At 42.7% G+C, this 20,433-nt stretch overlaps 2 protein-coding genes across 2 annotated transcripts in view; both read right to left on the bottom strand.

Moving 5' to 3' along the window:
* The window catches only part of LOC102084647 (cytochrome c oxidase assembly protein COX16 homolog, mitochondrial), a 52,908-nt gene extending 40,167 nt beyond the window's left edge, over window positions 1–12,741 (bottom strand). The window contains exons 1-2 of the mRNA XM_005502246.3: window positions 12,533–12,741; window positions 981–1,058 (exon numbers count right to left, since the gene is read on the bottom strand). Of these exons, the coding sequence (XP_005502303.1) occupies window positions 981–1,058; window positions 12,533–12,592 (138 nt within the window). The 5' untranslated portion in view covers window positions 12,593–12,741. The remainder of the gene's footprint in view (window positions 1–980; window positions 1,059–12,532) is intronic.
* A 5,953-nt stretch (window positions 12,742–18,694) lies between these two features.
* The window catches only part of LOC102084836 (deubiquitinase DESI2), a 60,344-nt gene continuing 58,605 nt past the window's right edge, over window positions 18,695–20,433 (bottom strand). Inside the window, exon 5 of the mRNA XM_005502247.4 lies at window positions 18,695–19,506. Within this exon, the coding sequence (XP_005502304.1) occupies window positions 19,264–19,506 (243 nt within the window). The 3' untranslated portion in view covers window positions 18,695–19,263. The remainder of the gene's footprint in view (window positions 19,507–20,433) is intronic.

Below are 20,433 nucleotides of genomic sequence, written 5' to 3' on the forward strand. Positions count from 1 at the left end.
GTGTAACACAAGGAACAATGAAGAATTATTAAAGTAATTTAGATAGCCCACAAGTCTCTAAGACAAAGCACGGGGGTCTCCAAACTCTCAGAACTCAAGATCTCAAAGGTCTGACCACAGTAGAAAGCCACGGTGTCCAGAGTGTTACACATTTTTTTAATATAAAGTGCCATATAGTCTTCAAAAAAGCTTCATGTCACCTGCAAGTCAGCAGCACTGAGACCAGAAAACATCTGTGCATTGCAACGGCAGACTTGCAGGTAAACAGCTAGGCAGACAGCTAGGTAAAGCAAACAAATATTACATTCTGCTGAAGTGACATACTGTTTTCAGATTATTTCATATGCAATTTAAAACTAGTGTTACACTTGGAGGGGTAAGCAAGCTATTTCCTCCCTCATTCAGAAGGTTTCCAGTTCATTTAAAGAAAGGTTTCTTCCATACAATACATTCTGTCAGATTGAGTGAAGACTAGCTTGTTTCTTTCACAGAGCTTAAAGAACAGGATGTTAAAGTTATCTGCTTATCTCAGTCAACACAAAGCCAAGCCCTGAAAAACATCTAACATTATATATTTGACACTAAGTATCATTCAAAAACAGAACCTTTTAAAATATCAGTTTTCTTAGTCAGATATTAAATAGGGATTACCAGATATTATCAGATAAAAAATCTTTGTAATAATCTCATTCTAGATGTGCTACACTTCTTGCCCAGGATTTAGAATTGCCACTTAAAATCAACCAAGGAAACAAATTTTTTCTATTATTTATGTTGATCTGTTTCACAGACAGTAAAAGGATTCATCATCATGTCAGCCCCTTTATCGTTACCTACACTGCTTACTGCCTAAAAACCTCAGCTGTAGCCCAGGGTGAGTGAAATCCCCCATTTAAATAGTTTGCTTGTCTTAGCAATCCTTTAGAAGTCAGTACAAAGACAAAATGAAATGGAAAAGTAAAGAAAACCATTTCAACTACCTTGCCATGTAGTTTGTGGACATCATATCTTATTTGAGCAAATTCACGAAGTCCAAAAGATCCTCCAACAAGATACAGCTGAAAAATAACAAAATGAAAACAGATATGTTAGGACTGCCATGAAAAAGAACACTCTGCACACTGACCCAATTCATTTACCAAGGGACCCTACTGTTCTTCCAACAGAAATAACAGGAACTAAAGAAAATAATGAATCAGAAAATATATATAAGAGAAGGAGTATATGTGAAGTTGGAGCCTTCTTCCATTCTCTGGGTCTGGCTTTCACAAATTTCCTCCTTCATACAAAGACAGCTGCTTCATGATTCACATTTTCTAGGACTTACTCTCCTCTTACCCCTGCTTTTCCCTCCCCATAGGGCTTCCTGACACAGCTGCAGCAGAGGAGCCTTCGCCTCATCACCACAGGTTTTATCCTCATCATTTTCAGACTCCACGCGGAAGTAACAATGCCACCTCAACTTACTCTGATGTCTGTGGGTAAGAGTTCTAATTAAGCTTCTGAACAGACCAGATTATTTGAGCTATGGTTCAATGATACATTATCACAGAGGCTAAGAAACCATATCGAGCACACCTGCACTTCTATTATTGCTTCCTTAGCTGTCTTGCAATTCTCTCCACACCTGTGAAGCCTATGAACAAGAATAATAAAGGGAGAAATGGGGAGGGGGAGGATCGCACCTTAATATTGCATTTTAAAAAAATCATTACTGTTATGACAGAGGGAGATCATAAAGCTATGTATTTTTACCATTAAAATGGATAGACCAACCAAAAGATCAAGTAATGTTAACAAACACCATTAAGGACTCGAAAATTAGCTTAGAAATCCAGCTACTTTGTGGAAGAATCAGGCCTCTTGCTCCTGCTCTGAGGTGACAGACTCCGTCTGCTGTTTTCTATGATGGCAGATGCACAGGAGGCCAAAAGGCTTTACATCTACAGAGGCACATCTAAGGAAGGTGGAAGCAAGAGGAAGCTCTAAAGACCGGAGTGGAAAACAAAACAGAACACCTACACCACCCTATTTTATCACACCACATTGCTGTTAAATCCTTCATTACTGGCTGTTGCTGCACTGGTAACTGTTTTCTACACAATACTGCCTCATTTCTTGCTACATACTAGGTTTGCAGCAAACATCTGTGTCCAAAGAGTTGTTATAATTACGCTGCACAGGCAGTCAAAATTTATGTTCTTTCCAAAAAGTATACTATCCGAAGTTCAGATCACTGAGGTCACAAAGCCATATTCATTCAACTTGAATTACAAAAAAAAAAAAAAGGAAAAAAAAAAAGAAAAAAGAAAAAAAAAGAGTCTTCAACATTTATTCCTTCTAAAAGTTGTAAAAGTTGTGGGACTCCATGACTTTGCAACAAGCAGGTAAAACTACTCACAACCATGTGAACATGCTCCCAACACAGATGATGGTGGGTTACAGACTGGTACCCAAGAACTGACGTGCTCTGGTCACAGAACAGGGAACCCCTTCCCAAAAGCCAGGAGTGAAAGGCTCCACAGTCTCTTTCTGGTCTGTCCCTTTCCATAAGCCTAAAAAAATCTAGCTGATAATGAGAAATAAATGGACCAAAATTTTGTGACATGCACATCCAACTGCTAGGCCACAGAACTCAGAAAATCATCATGTGGTAGTAAGTTCACTTTCAGCGACTAGAAATTTGACCTACTAGAAACTGGGTAGCCCCATACCTGCATCATAACTGCTCAAGCAATTAATGATGCTCTTGCAAATATTGAATCATCAAAATACACACAGAAAAAAAAGGTATTGATATAAAGGAGAAAAAAAAAAAAAAAGGTCTTCTTCATGTGTCAGTACTTTGGTAAGAAAGAATAGCAGGAAACTAAAGTATACAAAATGGTTAAAAGAACCTGAACATTATTCAAGACATAATGCTGAAAGTCTCAAGTAGTGGACTGTAACTGAATTTTTATATGTTTGGCACCTCAGCATAAATTTTCATTAGCTGATCTTCTTTAACTCCTAACAAGTATTATGTTAATTAATATCCAATGAGTTAACAAACTCCAAGTCCTAATGAACAGAAAACCTAAGTGCTATAGTCAAGTTTGTGGCTGTTATGCACCACACCTTTTGCCTTTGTGTATATTAGCATGTTGTCAAAGAGTGGCTACGGCAGGCAAACGCAACTGCACTAGAAATGGTTCGGTACACAGTTGTTAAACTAGGCAGAAAGGAGCAATTACTTGTGACGTCAATTAAAAATGATTTTACCCAACAACAAACCTGCATGAAGTATATGCCATTATGAGATAAAATATGAACAAGAGGAAGAGCTTTAACTGGCCTGTTCCTCATAACCCAACTATTAATTAACATAATGAAAAGGTACACTGAGGCTTACAAAGCCATGTCCCAAGCTAAAAAATAGATATTACATTATTCAGCTTTGATAATTAAAAACAATGTAATGTACACTGTAACTAAGGGAAATCAAGTAGCAGGTTGTTCCATAACAGCAACCATCTGTTGTACAGTGCATTTTACACTTCCAGCTATGCACATGGTAAAGAAGTTCATGCACACACCCCTCTCAGTTCCGTTAGGTAGGTTTCGGCCTGAGATTCTCATTTTACTCATGTCACCTTTATAAAAAACCCACTTCGTTTGTGAAGTACTTTTGCTCTTCATACTGCATAAGCAGTGTAACCAGCCCGGCAAGCTGGCACATTTTGCTTATTATTGCTTTTTTATTATTATTGCATTACCAGTATAGTTGCCTCTACACTTCCAATGCTACAATGGTTGATTTATCTTATGATAGAACATCAGTTAGGCTGCATCCAAGTCAAAGCACATGTAGGCTGTGAGAAATTACAAATGCCACTGAAATATTATAGCTAGGATTAAGAAGGCTAGGATTAAGATTAAATAATTTTCAAAAGTACGGAATACACACAAAAATATAAATAATATGTTTACAAATTTACTTGATCAATGTTCTAAAGAACCAAACGTGATGTCCAAGACTTCATTGCAAAACCAGACCAGATTCAGTCATCTTCAGCATGTATTTAATCAACCAACAGCACGTCAATAGTTAGCTGACAGTCCTGAGCACGCCTTGCCTTCATCTACACAAGTAACAGACAGCTATGCAGTCAATTACATTTTTGAAAACTGTGTTCAAATGCCAATAAAAGAAGGTATAAATGAATTTATGCAACTATAATAACATTAAAAGTAGTAACACACTCGGTGACTGACAATGCATTGAGTGGAAATATTAGTCTTGGTTTATGTGTTTCCTTTCTCTTTTTTGCATTATGAGGGAAGATATCCTCGCTACCTTCCTCTGCTTTAACAGTATTTAAAGGGAAGAATGCACACATACAAACAACAATGAAGTATCAAGAGTCACTGCTTAAAAAAATCATAAGTGGGATAGGACTCAAATTAAAAATTCCAGAACATTATCAGTTTCTTGGCTTTGCATATTCTGTGTGTCTCACATACTTTTATAGTTTCCCAGTTTGTAAAACAGGGATAATCTCTACATTCCTTGCAAAATACTCTTCAGTTAAAAAGGCACTTCAATGGACAAATTTGCCTAACGTAAGCCAAGGGCAACAGCAAAGTCCAGTATGTTCCATCCACTAGTCCAGACTTTATAAAAGAGATCATAGAAGCTATTCAGGATGCCATACCAATAGAACACATTGGCAACATTCTAATGAAGTCAGGGTCAAGTTCACTCTCAAATTAACTGAAAGGGGAAAAGTGATGCTATATGTAATGAAAACTAAGATGTATTTTTCTTCATTCCAATTTTAGAATCATATAGATACTTAATTTGCATCATAAAATGTTAAGGCATTGGCACCTGAAGAGTACTGAAGCTGGAAAGTTCAAACATACATTCCTTCTTTCAGTGTGAGAGAACTATTAATGTTATGTGCTTCAGAATGTGGAGCAAAAACATTATTATGTAGTGAACGTCATATGTCTAGTTACTTTAATGCACTCAGCAGACTGATGAAATAACTTCTCACTTCTTCCTTTACATCTAAAGTTTACCTTAAGAAAGCAAAAATCATAAAACATACAAGTTAACCAGCACTTAACACCAAAGCAAACGGTTTAACAGCACTGCTAGCACCACCCCGCTCCCCCCATTAAAGATCTCACATTGGATTATTCCTTTATGTTTCAGTGAGTATACAAAAAAATCCCTACAATGTTGTAATGTAATTATGCATGCATGGAAGACTTGCATGTTCCAAAACAAAATGAAAGATAGGATGTGACATAAGAGCACCATCTGTCACATACACTCAGCAACCTCAATAAATGTTTTATGTAAAAAAATGACATAAAATTCTCTTTAATAACATACTTTAAAAAATTCTATTGGTTCACTTCTCCATTGGAAGGTACGTTATGCAATCAGTTACGGATGGCATCAGACTGATCCCTTGAACAGTATCTTAGGATGGGAAACTCTTGTGTTTGTCACCAACTGCAATCAGATGCTCACTGAGGACTCATAACAGCAGAAGAACTTGGGACTTACAGGAGATCCCTACTTTTTTTTCGTTTCCTGAATAATCTAAAGCAGCCATCTTCAGTTCCCTGGGTTAACAAACTAACAAGAAATTATTTATCTGGCAGCACCAGCAATTTGCCATATCACAAGCATCCTTGTTGTTAAAGAAAGCCATTCCTGCTATAGTACCAACTGTGAGAGCCAGATTACAAATTACATTTGTCATAAATCCCTGAATTAAGCAAATCACAATATTTAGTGCAGACAGCACAGATTATGCAGTGGTGGAAAATGTTATGATACATATCACTGGAGAAAAAGCATGATCATTTTCTAACCTCTTCTTCAAGACTGCTGCTGCAAAACCCTTGAGGTATTAATCAAGAGCTTCAAAACTACAACAGTTATGAGAGGTATTTTATTTCAGTTTGCAGTGATCATGGTAAAAAGGGGTTTGGGGCTTCCTTTTTAAAGAACTGTCTTATGTGCAGTGCAAGACGGGTGAAAGACAGCAAACTGACAGTCCACTAGACTGAAGTCTTTCTTTTGTTCCCTAAATAAAGTAGCAGGACAAACTGCCAGTCTCAGAGAAGGTCCAGGCAAGTCATCTTAACCTGAAGCGCCCCCCTCTGCCAGCTCTAACTCTCCAGAGTTTGTTTCCCACAGCCATTCCAAGCGTTGGCTCTAATGCTGAAACTACTGAGAAGAGAGAAAAACAGTACAAGGCCTTCTCAGAAACTTACTAAATCCTCTCCCCACTCTACATGGGAGAAGAGGGTCTACCTTTTCTTCTTGCCTGCAACAAATGGAAATCCTTTAGTTCAGATCAGAGGCCTCCTTTGGAGGAAAGCAAAAACCAAAATGATACATCCCTTAGTAGTTATTTCATTCAAAAGCAAAACAAATAGAATGCACTGACTTAATACATATACTAGAGTTTGCAAATTGCAGAAAGACTGCACTGCATTACATTCAAAAACAGATTAAATATGCAGTGGGCAGCCCCAGGGACACCATGCTGGCAACCCAGGACAGCAGCCAGTATAAAGTCAAGCCAATTATAACAGACTGATAAAGCAAAAGAGTGTAGTTTTCACAGCATGCAGAACTCTGTGCAGAGTATTAAACTTGAGCCAAGGTATCAGGCTAATTGGCTCAAAACAGAGTATGTTAAAAGCAGTGATTTTGAAGATTGCAAATATGAACGGCTACAGGCCAAAATACAACAAAAACTGTCCATATCCTTTCATAGCTACTACTCTATGTCTTAGGAAGAAAATAAAAGCTTTGTTTATTAAAATGTCCATTTCATAACAGGTTGGAAAGCACAGAAAATGCATTTAATAGAAACCAATCTAAGAACAATGCAGAAGAGACAGAAACCCATATGTTCCTCAGCATGAGCATTAGCAAAAAAGGGCCTTTGCAGCCCCAACACTGTCAATTTGCATTGCACAGATTGCTTGGGCTGGTCTGATGACAAGAGAATTTCATCAGCAGCTGCAGCTATTTGAAAACTAAGTCTGCCGTGGTGGTCAAGCTGCACTTTCTCAACATCACCCTCTCTTCCTTCTTAAGCTTCTAGAAGCCAGAATTTTGATTCCTTATTAAAACTATCATTCCTATTACTCATAGGTTCAAGTCTAGCCAAGGTTCATTACAACGAGAAACTGTTTAGGTCTCATGGCAACCTGTTGGGTTCTTGTGATGGGTTAGGCCCAGCCTGAAACAGCAATAAATTGAAACCTGCAGTAAAGAACATAAAAAGAAACCACTACTAGTCAAGCAATACTTCCCTATTGACAATGCTGGACAGAGGATGAAGATGAAATGTACTATAGAGTAAATACTAATTTTAGATCTCTACCTTCGACACTTCTCAAAGAAGGTGGAGGCTTAGAACAGGACTAAACACAGTAAGTGAAAACAGGCAAGTCTCTACTTACGTTCCTTTTCTGTGGCTCAACACAGAACCCCAGCTCCCCTGAGCGTCAAATTAGTCCATTCTACCACATTTAAACAATGCAAATACACTCTCTAAGTTTCGAAATGAAACAGAAGGGAAATCTGTAGTACCAAAGAATACCTATCTGTTTGTCTAACATTTATCTGGAAAATAGTACTCAAAAATTAAGAATCAAAAGAAAAGTTTAAGGTGTTGATCCAAAAGATGAGCCTGGAAATTTTAAGGCCTGATAGTCAACTGAAATATGGATGCCAGCTAGTTCAGACTGCACAAACTGGAGTCCAGAAAAGCCCATTTAGCTTGAACACGTTGGCTTCCACTCCAGCACAAACAGTTCCAGGGAGTGGTTTTGTCTGGAACAGCTCCACACTCTGCTGTGGATTCAAACACATGCAGATGAACAAGAGATGCAAAACAAAAGCGCAGCAGAAGTCAAAGACATATCTCATCACAAGGTTAGAGACCCAATATTTATCATACAAGTCACTGAAGCATAAAAGTGACACTCTGTGACTTCCTGACTGGGAGCAAAAAAAAGATTCTAGAAACATGTTCATCCACAGAAAAATCTTCCACAGTTTCAAGCCACCCCCATCTTCTCTTTGGCAACACTAGGCACAGCACATAAAACACCAACGACAAGATCCTGAAGGACAAGCACAAGGAAAGCACTTTTAAAAGCATGGTCATTACAGAATGGCAGGGGGCTGGGAGCACAGAAAAATTAATAGAACTCAAACTCTGCAGCCATAGATAGAGAGGCTATTGCACCATGGTACAAATTCGAAACACAAATGCAAGTTTTCCAAAGTGGTGTAAGCACATGAAACGGTGTTTTTTAACGTGTGTTTTAAAACTCTTACTGCTCTGCAATTTAAAAATCCAAATACGTTTTCTCAGTGATCTAGAATCACCATTTATACTTGTCTGAAAAAATTACTTCCAGCAACTTCAAACATTGTAATGGCACTACAGAAGTAACCTGACATGTTCAGTGTCTCGTAAGAATGACACTGGATCCACCAGCTGTAATAAGAGCCTTGTTCTCTCAAGATCTTACAGAAGCAACACAGCCGCAATAGGACATTGATAGACACATCCTTTTTGGTCAGGTAGAGTTGATTGTGGAATATAAAGCAGCAGTGACTGAAACTCTTCTTCTATAACTGAACCAAGTATCCTGAAGACTTGCAAGTTAAGCTTCACATGATAAGGAAAGAGTTCCCATTATCATGACGGGAAACAAAGATGTCGATACAGCTGACAAAGTTAACACAGCCCTCCATCACAACAGCAAATTTTGCAGATACATCTGTAAGCTCACTGGAGTTCATCCTAACATCTACACAGATGTTACCATCTTTACCAGTGCTTCAGACTACTCACCCTGTAGCACTCAAGCTGTTAAGATATTCTGTGCCAGGTTACATCACTCCCTCCTGCATACTTACTGTTCTATGCCACGCAGAGACATTCTGTCTGAGAAGTTTACACACTTAAAGAAAACATTCACAAAGCAATGTTTACTGCAGTATTGTTAGTGCTCACAAAGAAACAGTCTTATCTGCTGAGAAACTATGACTGAAAACTGTATCACAGTATCACAGTATGTTTGGGATTGGAAGGGACCTCAAGAGATCATCTAGTCCAATCCCCCTGCTGGAGCAGGAACGCCTAGGTGAGGTCACACAGGAACATGTCCAGGCGGGTTTTGAATGTCTCCAGAGAAGGAGACAACACAACCTCCCTGGGCAGCCTGTTCCAGTGTCTGTCACCCTTACTGAGAAGAAGTTTTTTCTCAAAATTTACGTGGAACCTCTTGTGTTCCAGCTTGATCCCATTACCCCTTGTCCTATCATTGTTGGCCACCGAGAAGAGCCTGGCTCCATCCTCATGGCACTCACCCTTTATAAACATTAATAAGGTCCCCCCTTAGTCTCCTCTTCTCCAAACTAAAGAGACCCAGCTCCCTCAGCCTTTCTTCATAAGGGAGGTGCTCCACTCCCTTAATCATCTTCGTTGCCCTGCACTGGACTCTCTCCAGCAGTTCCCTGTCCTTCTTGAACTGAGGGGCCCAGAACTGGACACAATATTGCAGATGTGGTCTCACCAGGGCAGAGTAGAGGGGAAGGAGAACCTCTCTCAATCTACTAACCACCCGCCTTGTAATACACCCCAGGATGCCATTGGCCTTCCTGGCCACAAGGGCACAGTGCTGGCTCATGGTCATCCTGCTGTCCACCAGGACCCCCAGGTCCCTTTCCCCTACACTGCTCTCTAATATGTAACTTCCCAACCTATACTGGAACCTGGGGTTGTTCCTGCCCAGATGCAGGACTCTACACTTGCCCTTGTTAAATTTCATCAGGTTATTCCCCGCCCAACTCTCCAGCCTGTCCAGGTCCCGCTGGATGGCAGCACAGCCTTCTGGCGTGTCAGCCACTCCTCCCAGCTTAGTGTCATCAGCAAACTTGCTGATAGTACACTCTATTCCCTTGTCCAAATCGTTAATGAATATATTGAATAATATTGGCCCCAGTACTCACCCCTGAGGCACTCCACTAGATACTGGCCTCCAACTAGACTCCGCACCATTGACTACCACTCTCTGGCTTCTCTCCTTAAGCCAGTTTGCAACCCACCTCACTACTCTATTGTCTAGACCACACCTCCTCAACTTAGCTGTGAGGATGCTGTGGGAGACTGTGTCAAAGGCTTTACTGAAGTGAAGGTAGACCACATCCACCGCTCTGCCATCATCCATCCACCTTGTTACATTCTCATAAAAGGCTATGAGGTTGGTCAAGCACGACTTACCCTTGGTAAAGCCATGCTGACTGCTCCTAATAACCCTCTTATCCTTGATATGCCTTGAGATGGCACCAAGGATAAGCTGTTCTATTACTTTCCCAGGGACAGAGGTGAGGCTGACTGGTCTATAATTACCTGGGTCCTCCTTCTTGCCCTTTTTGAAGACTGGAGTGACATTTGCTTTCCTCCAATCCTCGGGCACCTCTCCCGTTTCCCAAATGTGATTTACACATCTTACCCTGAAACTTGTTGTCAGTTCGAGGTTTAAGATCAACAAAGAAAATTCCTTCTGCATTGAAATATTCTAAAAGTCCCAAGCCCAAAAGAACAAAGAAAAATTATCAAGATAATTTACACTAAAAACTAATAAATATTTTTATTATATATTCGTGTGTGTGTTGTGTATAATGAGACACTCATGGGTCTTTGAATTATGATCTCTCTGTGGAGTCTTTAGAAAAAGTGGCACAGGGATTTTTTAATTCAAATATGCACTGTGAGAAGATATGAAAGAAAAAAGTAAAAAAGGAAAGCAAATATGGTACTGATGAAAAATCCTGTACCTGTCTAGTTAAAAACCAATGTACAGGATGCAAGAATCGACCAGAAACCTTTGGCTTCAATGTTATCTACAAATTCAGCAGAATTTAAAGGTTTACAAAGGCATGCCCTTTCTGATTCTGTGCATAGATTCAATGTCTTTCTGCTGTAACTGATCGTTTAGTACAACTGTATTCAGCTTCACAGATAGTTTCAGAGTTCGATAGACAGCTGGGGAACTGACAAGAACTAACAAGAATTGCATGGATTTTTTTTTTTCTTACTCCTTGGGAAGCCTTTGGGCAGCAACACAGAAACATTCTGAAATATTCACAAGAGAGAATAATTTTATGGCAGTGAGACATGAAACCCTGGAAAAAATATAACAGAACATTTCTCTATATAATATTGTCTCTAGAGGAAAGAGCTCTCGCAGTAACAGAAAGTGAACACAATTAGTACAAAGTCAAAGAAACCAGTCTCAAAATTTCCTGCTATGAACTTTGGCAAATCATTAAAAAACACTAGGGGGGCCAAAAGGACAACCATAGGTCTACCGTGGCTTGGGAAGCTGAAATCCTACCTCCAGCAGGGAAGAAGTGAGAACATCTACCCCATCACTGCCAGATGATTGTTTAACTGCTTCTTAAAAACTTCAAGTGTGTATCACAGGTGCTCTATCCTGACAAAAAGTAACATTTTCCTAACATCTCATCTGAAGCTCATTTGTTTTGGTACTTCTTTTCCAAGCCATGAAAACCAATTGCTGCTCTCACTATATGATGTACAGAACTTTGCAGAACTTTTCTAAACTAAGTCAATTCTTTCAAGCATTCCTTAACAGTGGAATGTCTGGTGTATCTTTTACATTGTTCTCCTCTAGACTCTACAGTTTATCTTCATCAGCTCTACAATGGCACCACAAAGCTGCAAAATTATTCCAGCTGAGGACTTTGAGTGGACTGGAAGAGTCCTGATCCATGTTTTACTTTACTTTTGACAAGTTTCTGTGTCTTATAATGACATTTCTGTTTTTTTCACAATATTACAGGCTAAGGGTTTGAGCACAACAGTCACCAAGACCTATCAACTCATCTAACTAAAATTCTTTCTGTCTACTTAGAGATACACATTATCAGACCAACACTGCCGCTGCAGTTCAAAATCCTTTGAAAAGCTAAATCAAGTCCATCACATAAGTAGCGTTTTCAAGAAAAACACCGAGGTGCACTTCCCTCACCTTTTAGTTAGGAATATGGTTAACACCACGCTGCCAAACGCCCTCCCCGACCTCCAGAGGCCACCACTGGGCCTGCGGGCAGAGCTCGGCCCGCTGCTCCCGCTCCTTTTCCCTCCTGGCCGGGGACTCCGCAGGCCTGACAGCAGCACCGCCTGCCGGGCAAACACGGCCCGGCCCGCTCCGCTCCCGGCAGCACGGACTGCCAGCCGCTGTCCCCCCGACACCGGCACACAGCTGCCCGCGCTGTGCCGGCCCTCTGCAGACGGCCAGGGCCCTGCCCACAGGGGCCCAGCCCCGCGTCCCTCGGGCAGCACCGGGACTGCCACCCCCGGAGCCCGCTCTCCGCCAGGGAGCCGCCGGGGCGGGGCCTGGCGCCGCACCGGCCCGTCCCCAGGCCGCGCCTCCTCCCCGGTGCCGGTGCCCACCCCCCCGCCGTGCTCACCAACAGGGGGACCCCGAAGGTCATGGTGCGGCCCCGCCACAGTTTCCGCAGCCGCTTCATCCCCCTCCCTCCCCATAGGCTCCGGCAGCGCCTCCCGCCTCCGGCCCGGCCTCAGCGCTTCCGGCAGGGCGCGGGTCCCACCGCCACAGCAGCCCCAGCGGCAACGCGCCCGGGGAAGCTGGTTCCGCTGTGGTGTCGGTGTCCTGCGCTCCATGCCGTGCTCCCGCGGGTGTTCGGCAGCAGGAGGCGGCTCGGGCAGAGCGGTCCGCAGCGTCCCGCCCGCCGGCAGCGGAGCAGCGCGGCCGGGCCTAGCGAGCTGCCACCCGTAGCTGTTCGCCTGACGAAATAATCCCCGTGAAACTGTACGGTCAGACTCGGTCAGCGAGCCCTGAGCTTTGCCTGCTGCGGCCGAGGTACAGTTATAAAGCCACAGGGTTCTAGGTTATACACACACACGTACCGCAAAAGCTCTTTGAATTAATGGGCTTTTGTTGAATTTACACAACCCGCATGCTGGTACCAGACTGGGCTGTGAACGGCTTCATCTACCCCGCTGGCTTTAATGAGAAACGTTGGTTGGGGAGCTCGTTCCCAGCTACACCGGCTGTAACCAAGTTGCTTAAACCTTAGGAAGCTTCCACCGTATCTATGGGAAGGGAAGGACGGGGCTGGAGCTGTGCTGTCACCTGCACAAGCGTGCAGCCAGGATTTATGGCCAGGGGTGTCATTTACAGCGTGTGTGTGCTTGAAATGATCGGGCTCCATGGCTGCCAAACCTGGACTGCCCCAAAGCCCCTTCTGAGCTTTCTGCCCCTGCTTATTTCATCCGCTACCTATGGCATGTAGAATGAAATCTCCCCACTTATTATTCTTCCTGGAAACTTTTTTTTGTTAGGTGTTTCTACCACACAGTAGCAGTCTCATTTTTTTATTAGGGCTGCTGCACAATATACTCTTATTCTTACTGTTGATTATGTTTGGTACCTGTGAATGCCCACTCAGTAATATCACAAAATATTGTATGAGTATACTGTAATGTAACTCCATCCATGAGTCACAGTCCAGTTTACCTGTACACAGTTGCAGTTTACCTGTATCCCAGGACTGAAAATTCAAAGTTAGTCACTACAGCATAGTCCCTAATAGTGGTGTGAAATCACCATCCACAAAACTGTAGCAACCCAGACCTGACCCTGAATTATCCTACTAAGATAAAATTCCCTTTGGATGTATATCAGGGAGAGGAGTTCATCTTCACTCAGGCCACCTGTGAAGTCACAGAAGTCAAGAAGTCACAGAAAACAAGAGAGTACAGAGAAGATGACTCTCAAGATAACCCTGGGGCTGAAGAGGAAGCTAAGTGCTACCAGGTGGTTTGCCACAGGAAGACCCTCAGGAGAAGTTCCCTTCAAGAACCTCAAAGGCAACAGAAAGAACATGTTTCTCCAAACAAAGTCCATTTCAGCAGACAGAGGAAAAGCCTGCAGTGAATGGTTTGGAAAGAAACAAAGGCTCTTGCTGTGTGTGATGAAGGAAAATCCATGCGAGCATTGATAGCTTCCACAGTATTCCCAGCAGTGATAAGCGTGCTCCTCCACCCATCAGCAAGGCAAAGATTGCCTTTTCTTGCTTGAGGACATCTAGGTACTGTAGTCTGGAGCCTATAGCAGATTCAGCATTGCATATACCTACTTCATAAGAACTTCCAGCAAAAGAGATTTCACATATGTAGAGTTACTAGCCTCTGAGCATACTTACCTGTTTTCTGTTGAACATTTACAAAGACTTTGAAGTGAGAGGATTCAACTCAGATTCTTGACATTTTTCTGTGTTCTGAACTTCCTTTTGTGCTTCTGTGGGGTATTTGGTAAAAGGACTTGGCTTAGGTAAAGTGGATGTCAGAGGCAAAAATCTGCCACTTTGCAAAATCATAATCAAATTATGACTAGTTCAAATGACTGACTAGTTCACTGAATCTCAACAGAGCTAGGGATTTCACCTGCCCACACACACCAGAAAAGGCAGCCTGCAGAACAGAGGTCAGGGACACTTCAGAAGAGTGGCACAGAGGGGCTAATTGCTTCTGCAGCCTACACCTGGGATAACTTGGCAGGTCAGGAGATCAGGGCTGGAAGGGCAGGAAACATTGCCATTTGGCATCAGTAAAGATGGAGGGCACCACTGGAGAGAAACATGCAGCCTCTGCCATCTCCAGTGAGAGCTGAAGGCTGTGTTAATATTCACCCAAAGGCTGATCAGAACATAGCCAGCTGAATCTTTACTTTTAACAAGAGAAGCCAGCTCAACACTGTGAAGCCACACATGCAGTCCCTGCTAGATTTTGTAGGTGAGCACACCTCTTTACTGAGGGTCACCTTCTGTAATTTTGAACTTTCCATCAAGGCTCATTGACCAAAGCAGTCATCAAGATCTGGCTACTAGCCATGTCTTTCCTTCTGTAGCCTGGTTCCCTAAGGAAAGAAGATGATTGCCATGATTATACTGTCTGTTTTCCTGACTTGTTATCCCTTACCCCAGTCACACTGCATTCCCAGAAACTTTTACAGTCTTTTCAATACAAAGCTGGCTACAGCAGCACTAACAGACAGTCTTCCTCTGAGATTTAGAGCCATTGTCATTTTTTGCTGGTAGTAACTAAGCGTACCCTGCCATCAACTCAAACACCTTTCAGCTACAGCCACATGCACAACAGTGGAGCGCAGACATGTTGGAGGTAATAGCACGTATTCTTCAGGCACAGACTCTGATGTCTTCACATATTACTGCAGCCAAAGGCTCTGCCATGCTCAGGCAGCTCGTGGCAATGGTAGACTGGAATTGGCATAATGAAAGTTCCTTTTTTAAATGTTTCATGAGTTTCACTACACAGCCTTTCTACAACCCAGACCATTGCCCGATGGCAAGCACAGCAGGAGGAAAGTAGAACAAGGCACCTGCTGCCTCAAATCAAAGAATAGTTTAAAATCATTTGTAAAAGGAAACACTGACGATTAATTCCTTTTGTCTTCTCTATTAATCACATCAAGGAATTGGTAGTGGTACTGCATCTAAGTTTTCTGAACATGTCAATAAGCCACCTCGTATATACAAAATAAAATGAGAAGAAAATCAAACACATGTAATAAGAAGATAAGTTAACATTATCACAATCCAGTGGCCACTAACTTGTTCCAAGAGCCTGTCAAGCCAAGAGACAAATAAGTAGAACTGAAGAATAAAAAAATAACAGCAGGAAATTACTGCTTCTTGAGCAGTAACATGGGTCTGAATTCCAGAAATGCAAAGTCTCAGCTGGGAGCAATGAGAACAAGAGAACAAGCCTGTGTCCATCCCTGAGTTATGCTGAGACTGGGATGAACTCATCACAGAGCACAGGCTCAGTGCTGGGCCACCAGCTCACCCAGGGCTTCTGAAAGCACAGCTGTCCCCCTTTTAAAGCTTCATAAGAGCTTGAGAGATGTAGGCCTCAAATCACAGACTCAGGAAGAGGAAGCCAACTGACCAAAAAAATCAGTAAAAATAGTCTCCTGAAATTAAGAGAGTTGCTATTATAGACACAGATGTGCTGAGACGAGAGGTTATGACTTACCTCTTTCCTCTCAGCCTAACTTTCCCTGGAAACAGTTTGATTTGTAATTCTAACATTCCAGGACTAGGCTAACCTCACCTTCAGTCTTACTGTCCCACCTGAGTACTATTGGCTCTCTGCTAGAGACATAACCCACAACTGCTGATGCCCATAAGCACATTTGGCGCCCTCTCACTCTGACTTTTAAAAGGGCACTAAAAGTTGTAATAATAATTTTGTAATATTGGAAGGGTAAGAAGAATGCTTAAAACAAACATGCTGTTCCAGAGATGAACAGCGAAGTAGATTTTTAAAATGTCTTCACGTTTAATAATCTAAAATGCTGTTAAATTACAGAGATAAAGCTATTGTCAATATGTATTTTATTTCCACAGTGTCCCTTTGTTCTTGTCATTGTTGGTCAGTCACCTTGCATGGAGAGGGGTGAGGAGAAACTCTTCTTAAGATCGGAGTATATTCTGGTTTTCATCTACAACAGAGGTTTGATGCCTCTTTGATGTGACCCCTACTGCCATAAACAAACATAGAAGTAGATAAACAAACATCTGTCTTTGTTGACATTGAGAGCTTGCCCTAAGTCTTGTTCTCAGTACTTCAAGCACATATTCACATCCCCAAGGATGCTGAATGTAGCTTTCTTGTCTGGGTTGCCATTCAGCCAGTTAAGCATTTTTCACTTTGTAAAATATTGTGACAGGGTTTTCCATGTGAAAACCTTTCCTCTGGAGCCCTAATTCTCTCCTAGATGTGTACATGGTGCTTTATCTGTGCAGTGCAGGGCAGAACAACGAGGGTGATAGCTAGCTGGCTTTTGTCATGTCAGGAACTAGGTATTTCTGGCTGCATTTTCCCTGGCCTACACAAAAGCTCTGGAAAAGCTTCTTCCTCCAGAGAAAGACCTAAAAAGAGATTTTAAAATTCACTGCACATAATGTGCTGCTGGCTATTGGCAAGCACCCTGGGAACTCCAGACAAATAGAGCTTGCGCTACTGGTTTAGGCTGCAATGATTGTGACTGCAGGGGAATACAGAGTGCAACAGTACATTGTGTAACGTGGTTTCTGGGCAGCAGGATGGAGAACAGGATAGAAATCTTATTAAACATCCCTGGACAAGCCAGGATAATCAAGACTGGTGCTGGGCTGGATACCAGGAGCTGTAGCATTGCTCACAATGCAGTGTTGGCTGTGAGTAGCCAAGGTTAATAAGAAACATTATTTCAGTACAGAACTTGGAGCAATTTGTTCAGAGAATGTAAATGAGAGGCATGTTGTAAATGTTTTGTTGCCCAAACATGCATCACTTCAGGAAGTGGTGGAGTGAACCCATCCTGTGAGTTACATTTCCATCCAATAGATCTCTCCAAAGCTTCCAGCTTCATGAAGAGCATGCACATGTAACAAACCATTAAGTGCTGCCTATGCAGGCATGATTTACATCATAGCCAAGATCTTCAGCCCTGAAAGCACAAATTTCTGTATACCTGAGCTAAAGAAACAGCTGCTTGGACTTCACATACTATTGCAATCGATAAAAGGAAACAAACACCAATCTTAAGGGCTTGTAGTTCTTTCTGGGTGTAGGATGGAAAGCCTTACTTAGTAGTAGCTGTTGAGAACTGCATTTCTAAAATGGCAATCCCTTCTCAACACTGTGCCTGCTCCTTTTCCCTCTTCCTTTGGGTAGCCAAGAGGAACTGTGAGGGAGAGAGGCAGCCTGGATTTCCCCTTTGATTCTCTCCTACATCTTCTGACTAGAACTCCTAGTGAGGTAATAGAGTGGAAGTGTTGATGTACTTGTCCTTTTCTCCTGCTCTGCTTTCTTGTCAGCTGTCAGAATGAGCATAAATACATCCAAGGACCAGACTTGTTAAGAGCCAGCCTGGAGAGGCCAGTGAGCCAGCTGTGCCCATTTTTCATGACACTGAAATAGTGCATACAATGAAAGGCACCATGGTGGCCCATGCATTGGAAGGGTCATCCTTGCTTTTCTGATGTGGCCCTAAGATTCCCCCTCCGCCTCCAAAAAGGGAGGAGAAGTAAATAGGTTGACATTGCTTGGCTTCACCACTTATTTTTTACCTTCTTGGGCTGGCTCAAAAACAGGCTAGGGAAGAGCCATTTAGGAGCCATGTTTTAGGTCTGTGAGTGCAGGAGGAAGAGCTGAAGGAAATACTGCCCTTCCCAACAGATTCTCTCTCCTCCTCCTTGTGCTCAGAAGGGCTATTCCCCCAAAGACAACCAGCAAATGTCAGCTAGGAGAGAGATTCCTCAGGGAGTCCAGGGAATAAACCAGAAACCAGGAACACTGCCTAGAATTAGGGGAACTGAGAGGGCGTCTGTGCCAAAAAGCACCAATATGATCAACAGTCACCTCTGCACCTGTTTAGTAGCTGCCTCTAAGCACTAGCCCCATCCTCTTTTTGACCCCAAAGAAAACCCATGGTAACACATTCATTTTCTAGGTTCTTTGTTATTATTTTCAAGAGCATGTCAGTCATTTGAGCTCTTAAATTTGAGTACTGAAAACTGATGTTTGTAGAACAGCAGCACCTTTCATTTGTCTTTCACATGAGTTATAAACCTGGTAATTACAAAAGGAATGGGGCTGAGAGGAGCTTGTTGCTGGTCTAAGAGATGAGAAGGTTGAGTTCTGGCTCCACTTCCTTGACTGGGTGTGGGCAGGAGATTTGCCATAGGGGAACAGCAAACCCAGCCAAAATAGAGAGGAAGCTGCTGGGCTCAGATGGGTGGGGGAAGAGTTAAAAAGCTAAAATACTTCCAGATAAGGAACATCACAGCATGGTGCCTCCCGGCCCATATGCATGTTCTCATGCCCGAGAGAGCCAGCAGTTCTCCATGGATCAGGGAGCATGAGGGACCTGGGAGGAGAATTCAGTTTAGTCACCACACTCCCCAGTTCAGCATTGGGGTTCACAGTCATCTTGCTGAAGCAACTGTAGTGGCAGTCCTTAGAAAAGGGACTGAAGTTCACCTCCTTAGTAGTGTTCCTTCTCGTGTTGTCCATTGAAGAAGAGAGAAACCAAGCTGTGCAAAAGGGTGTGAGAAGAAATAGTACAAGAGAGAGAGGGCATACTATTTGAGGGCATACTGGGCACAGCTTAGACCCGAGTATGTCTACAGGTTCGTGAGGTGCCTGAGGCTGAGGGGGCTGTGGAGGTGGAGGGGGACTCCTCATCCGTTGTGTCCCCCTGCTCCTCCTTGTGGAGGCCAAGGCTGATGTGGCTCTGCAGGGCTGCTGGGGTCAGCCACTCCTTGGGGAGGCAGCTCTGGAGGAAGGGGATGCAGGAGCTGAAGTAGGCCAGGCGGTTCACCCAGCGGGGGATCTCTTTCCCGCACAGTATCTGTGGAGCAAACCAAAAAGGAGCATGGTTAATAGTACCAAAACATGTGCGTAGTGGCAATGTCATCCCCATCTGCACCACCACCTCAGCAGGGTGAAGTCCCTGTTGCTCAGAAGAGAGCTGTTTGAAATGTAGAGAGCATCTTCTGCAGTCAGAAACAGCTATAAATGCAAATGATTAGAGAAGTGCTGGACCTGCACAGAGGGCCCTGCCAGCCATAGCCCTTGTCAGCATCTTAGTGGAAACCAGGGAAAAATAGTTCATGGCCCTCAATATCTTCAGCCACTCTGTTCTCCAGGCAGTCCACAGGTAAGAGGACAGGCCTGCTGGTACTTCCCAACCAAGACAATTACAATCATTTTCCAAGTAGCTCAAAAATTTTGAATATTATTTAGGCTGTTGCTGGCCAGACCTTGAGGAGCCCAGAAGATGAGCCTGAGTAGGTGGACAGAGATGCCTGATAAGCTATTCTTGCTAATCACTTTTCTTCTGCTGGCTGACACACTCAAGTCAGTCAAGTTACAGTATCTGAAGGTCTTTTTTCTATCCTAGCAGATCACCCTTTAATTTCTCCTAATATGGTATTTTCTAAACGTGGGAAAGTATGTAAAAAACAAAAATACTAGCTTCTCACTAGGCCTGTGTTTCATCAATAGGCACTGATTTGGGCTACACTCTGCTAGCATAGATACTGTTTTCCAAGGTCATATAATATTCAGCACAATGAAACAACTTCCTACAGACAGCAGACCTTTTCTTCTGTGGCATTTGACCATGCATGCCTACAGGTGTCAGATTTACTAGCTGTATTTGGCTTAGACCACATAAAGAAAGTTTTCCTTTACATTTTACCATTTTCCATGCCAGGCACAGAAGCAACACGTGGAACTGATCAGCCAGAGTGCCTCAAGAGCATGTGTTTAGTGA

The sequence above is a fragment of the Columba livia genome, chromosome 5, assembly GCF_036013475.1.
Source record: "Columba livia isolate bColLiv1 breed racing homer chromosome 5, bColLiv1.pat.W.v2, whole genome shotgun sequence".
Classification (NCBI taxonomy): domain Eukaryota; kingdom Metazoa; phylum Chordata; class Aves; order Columbiformes; family Columbidae; genus Columba; species Columba livia.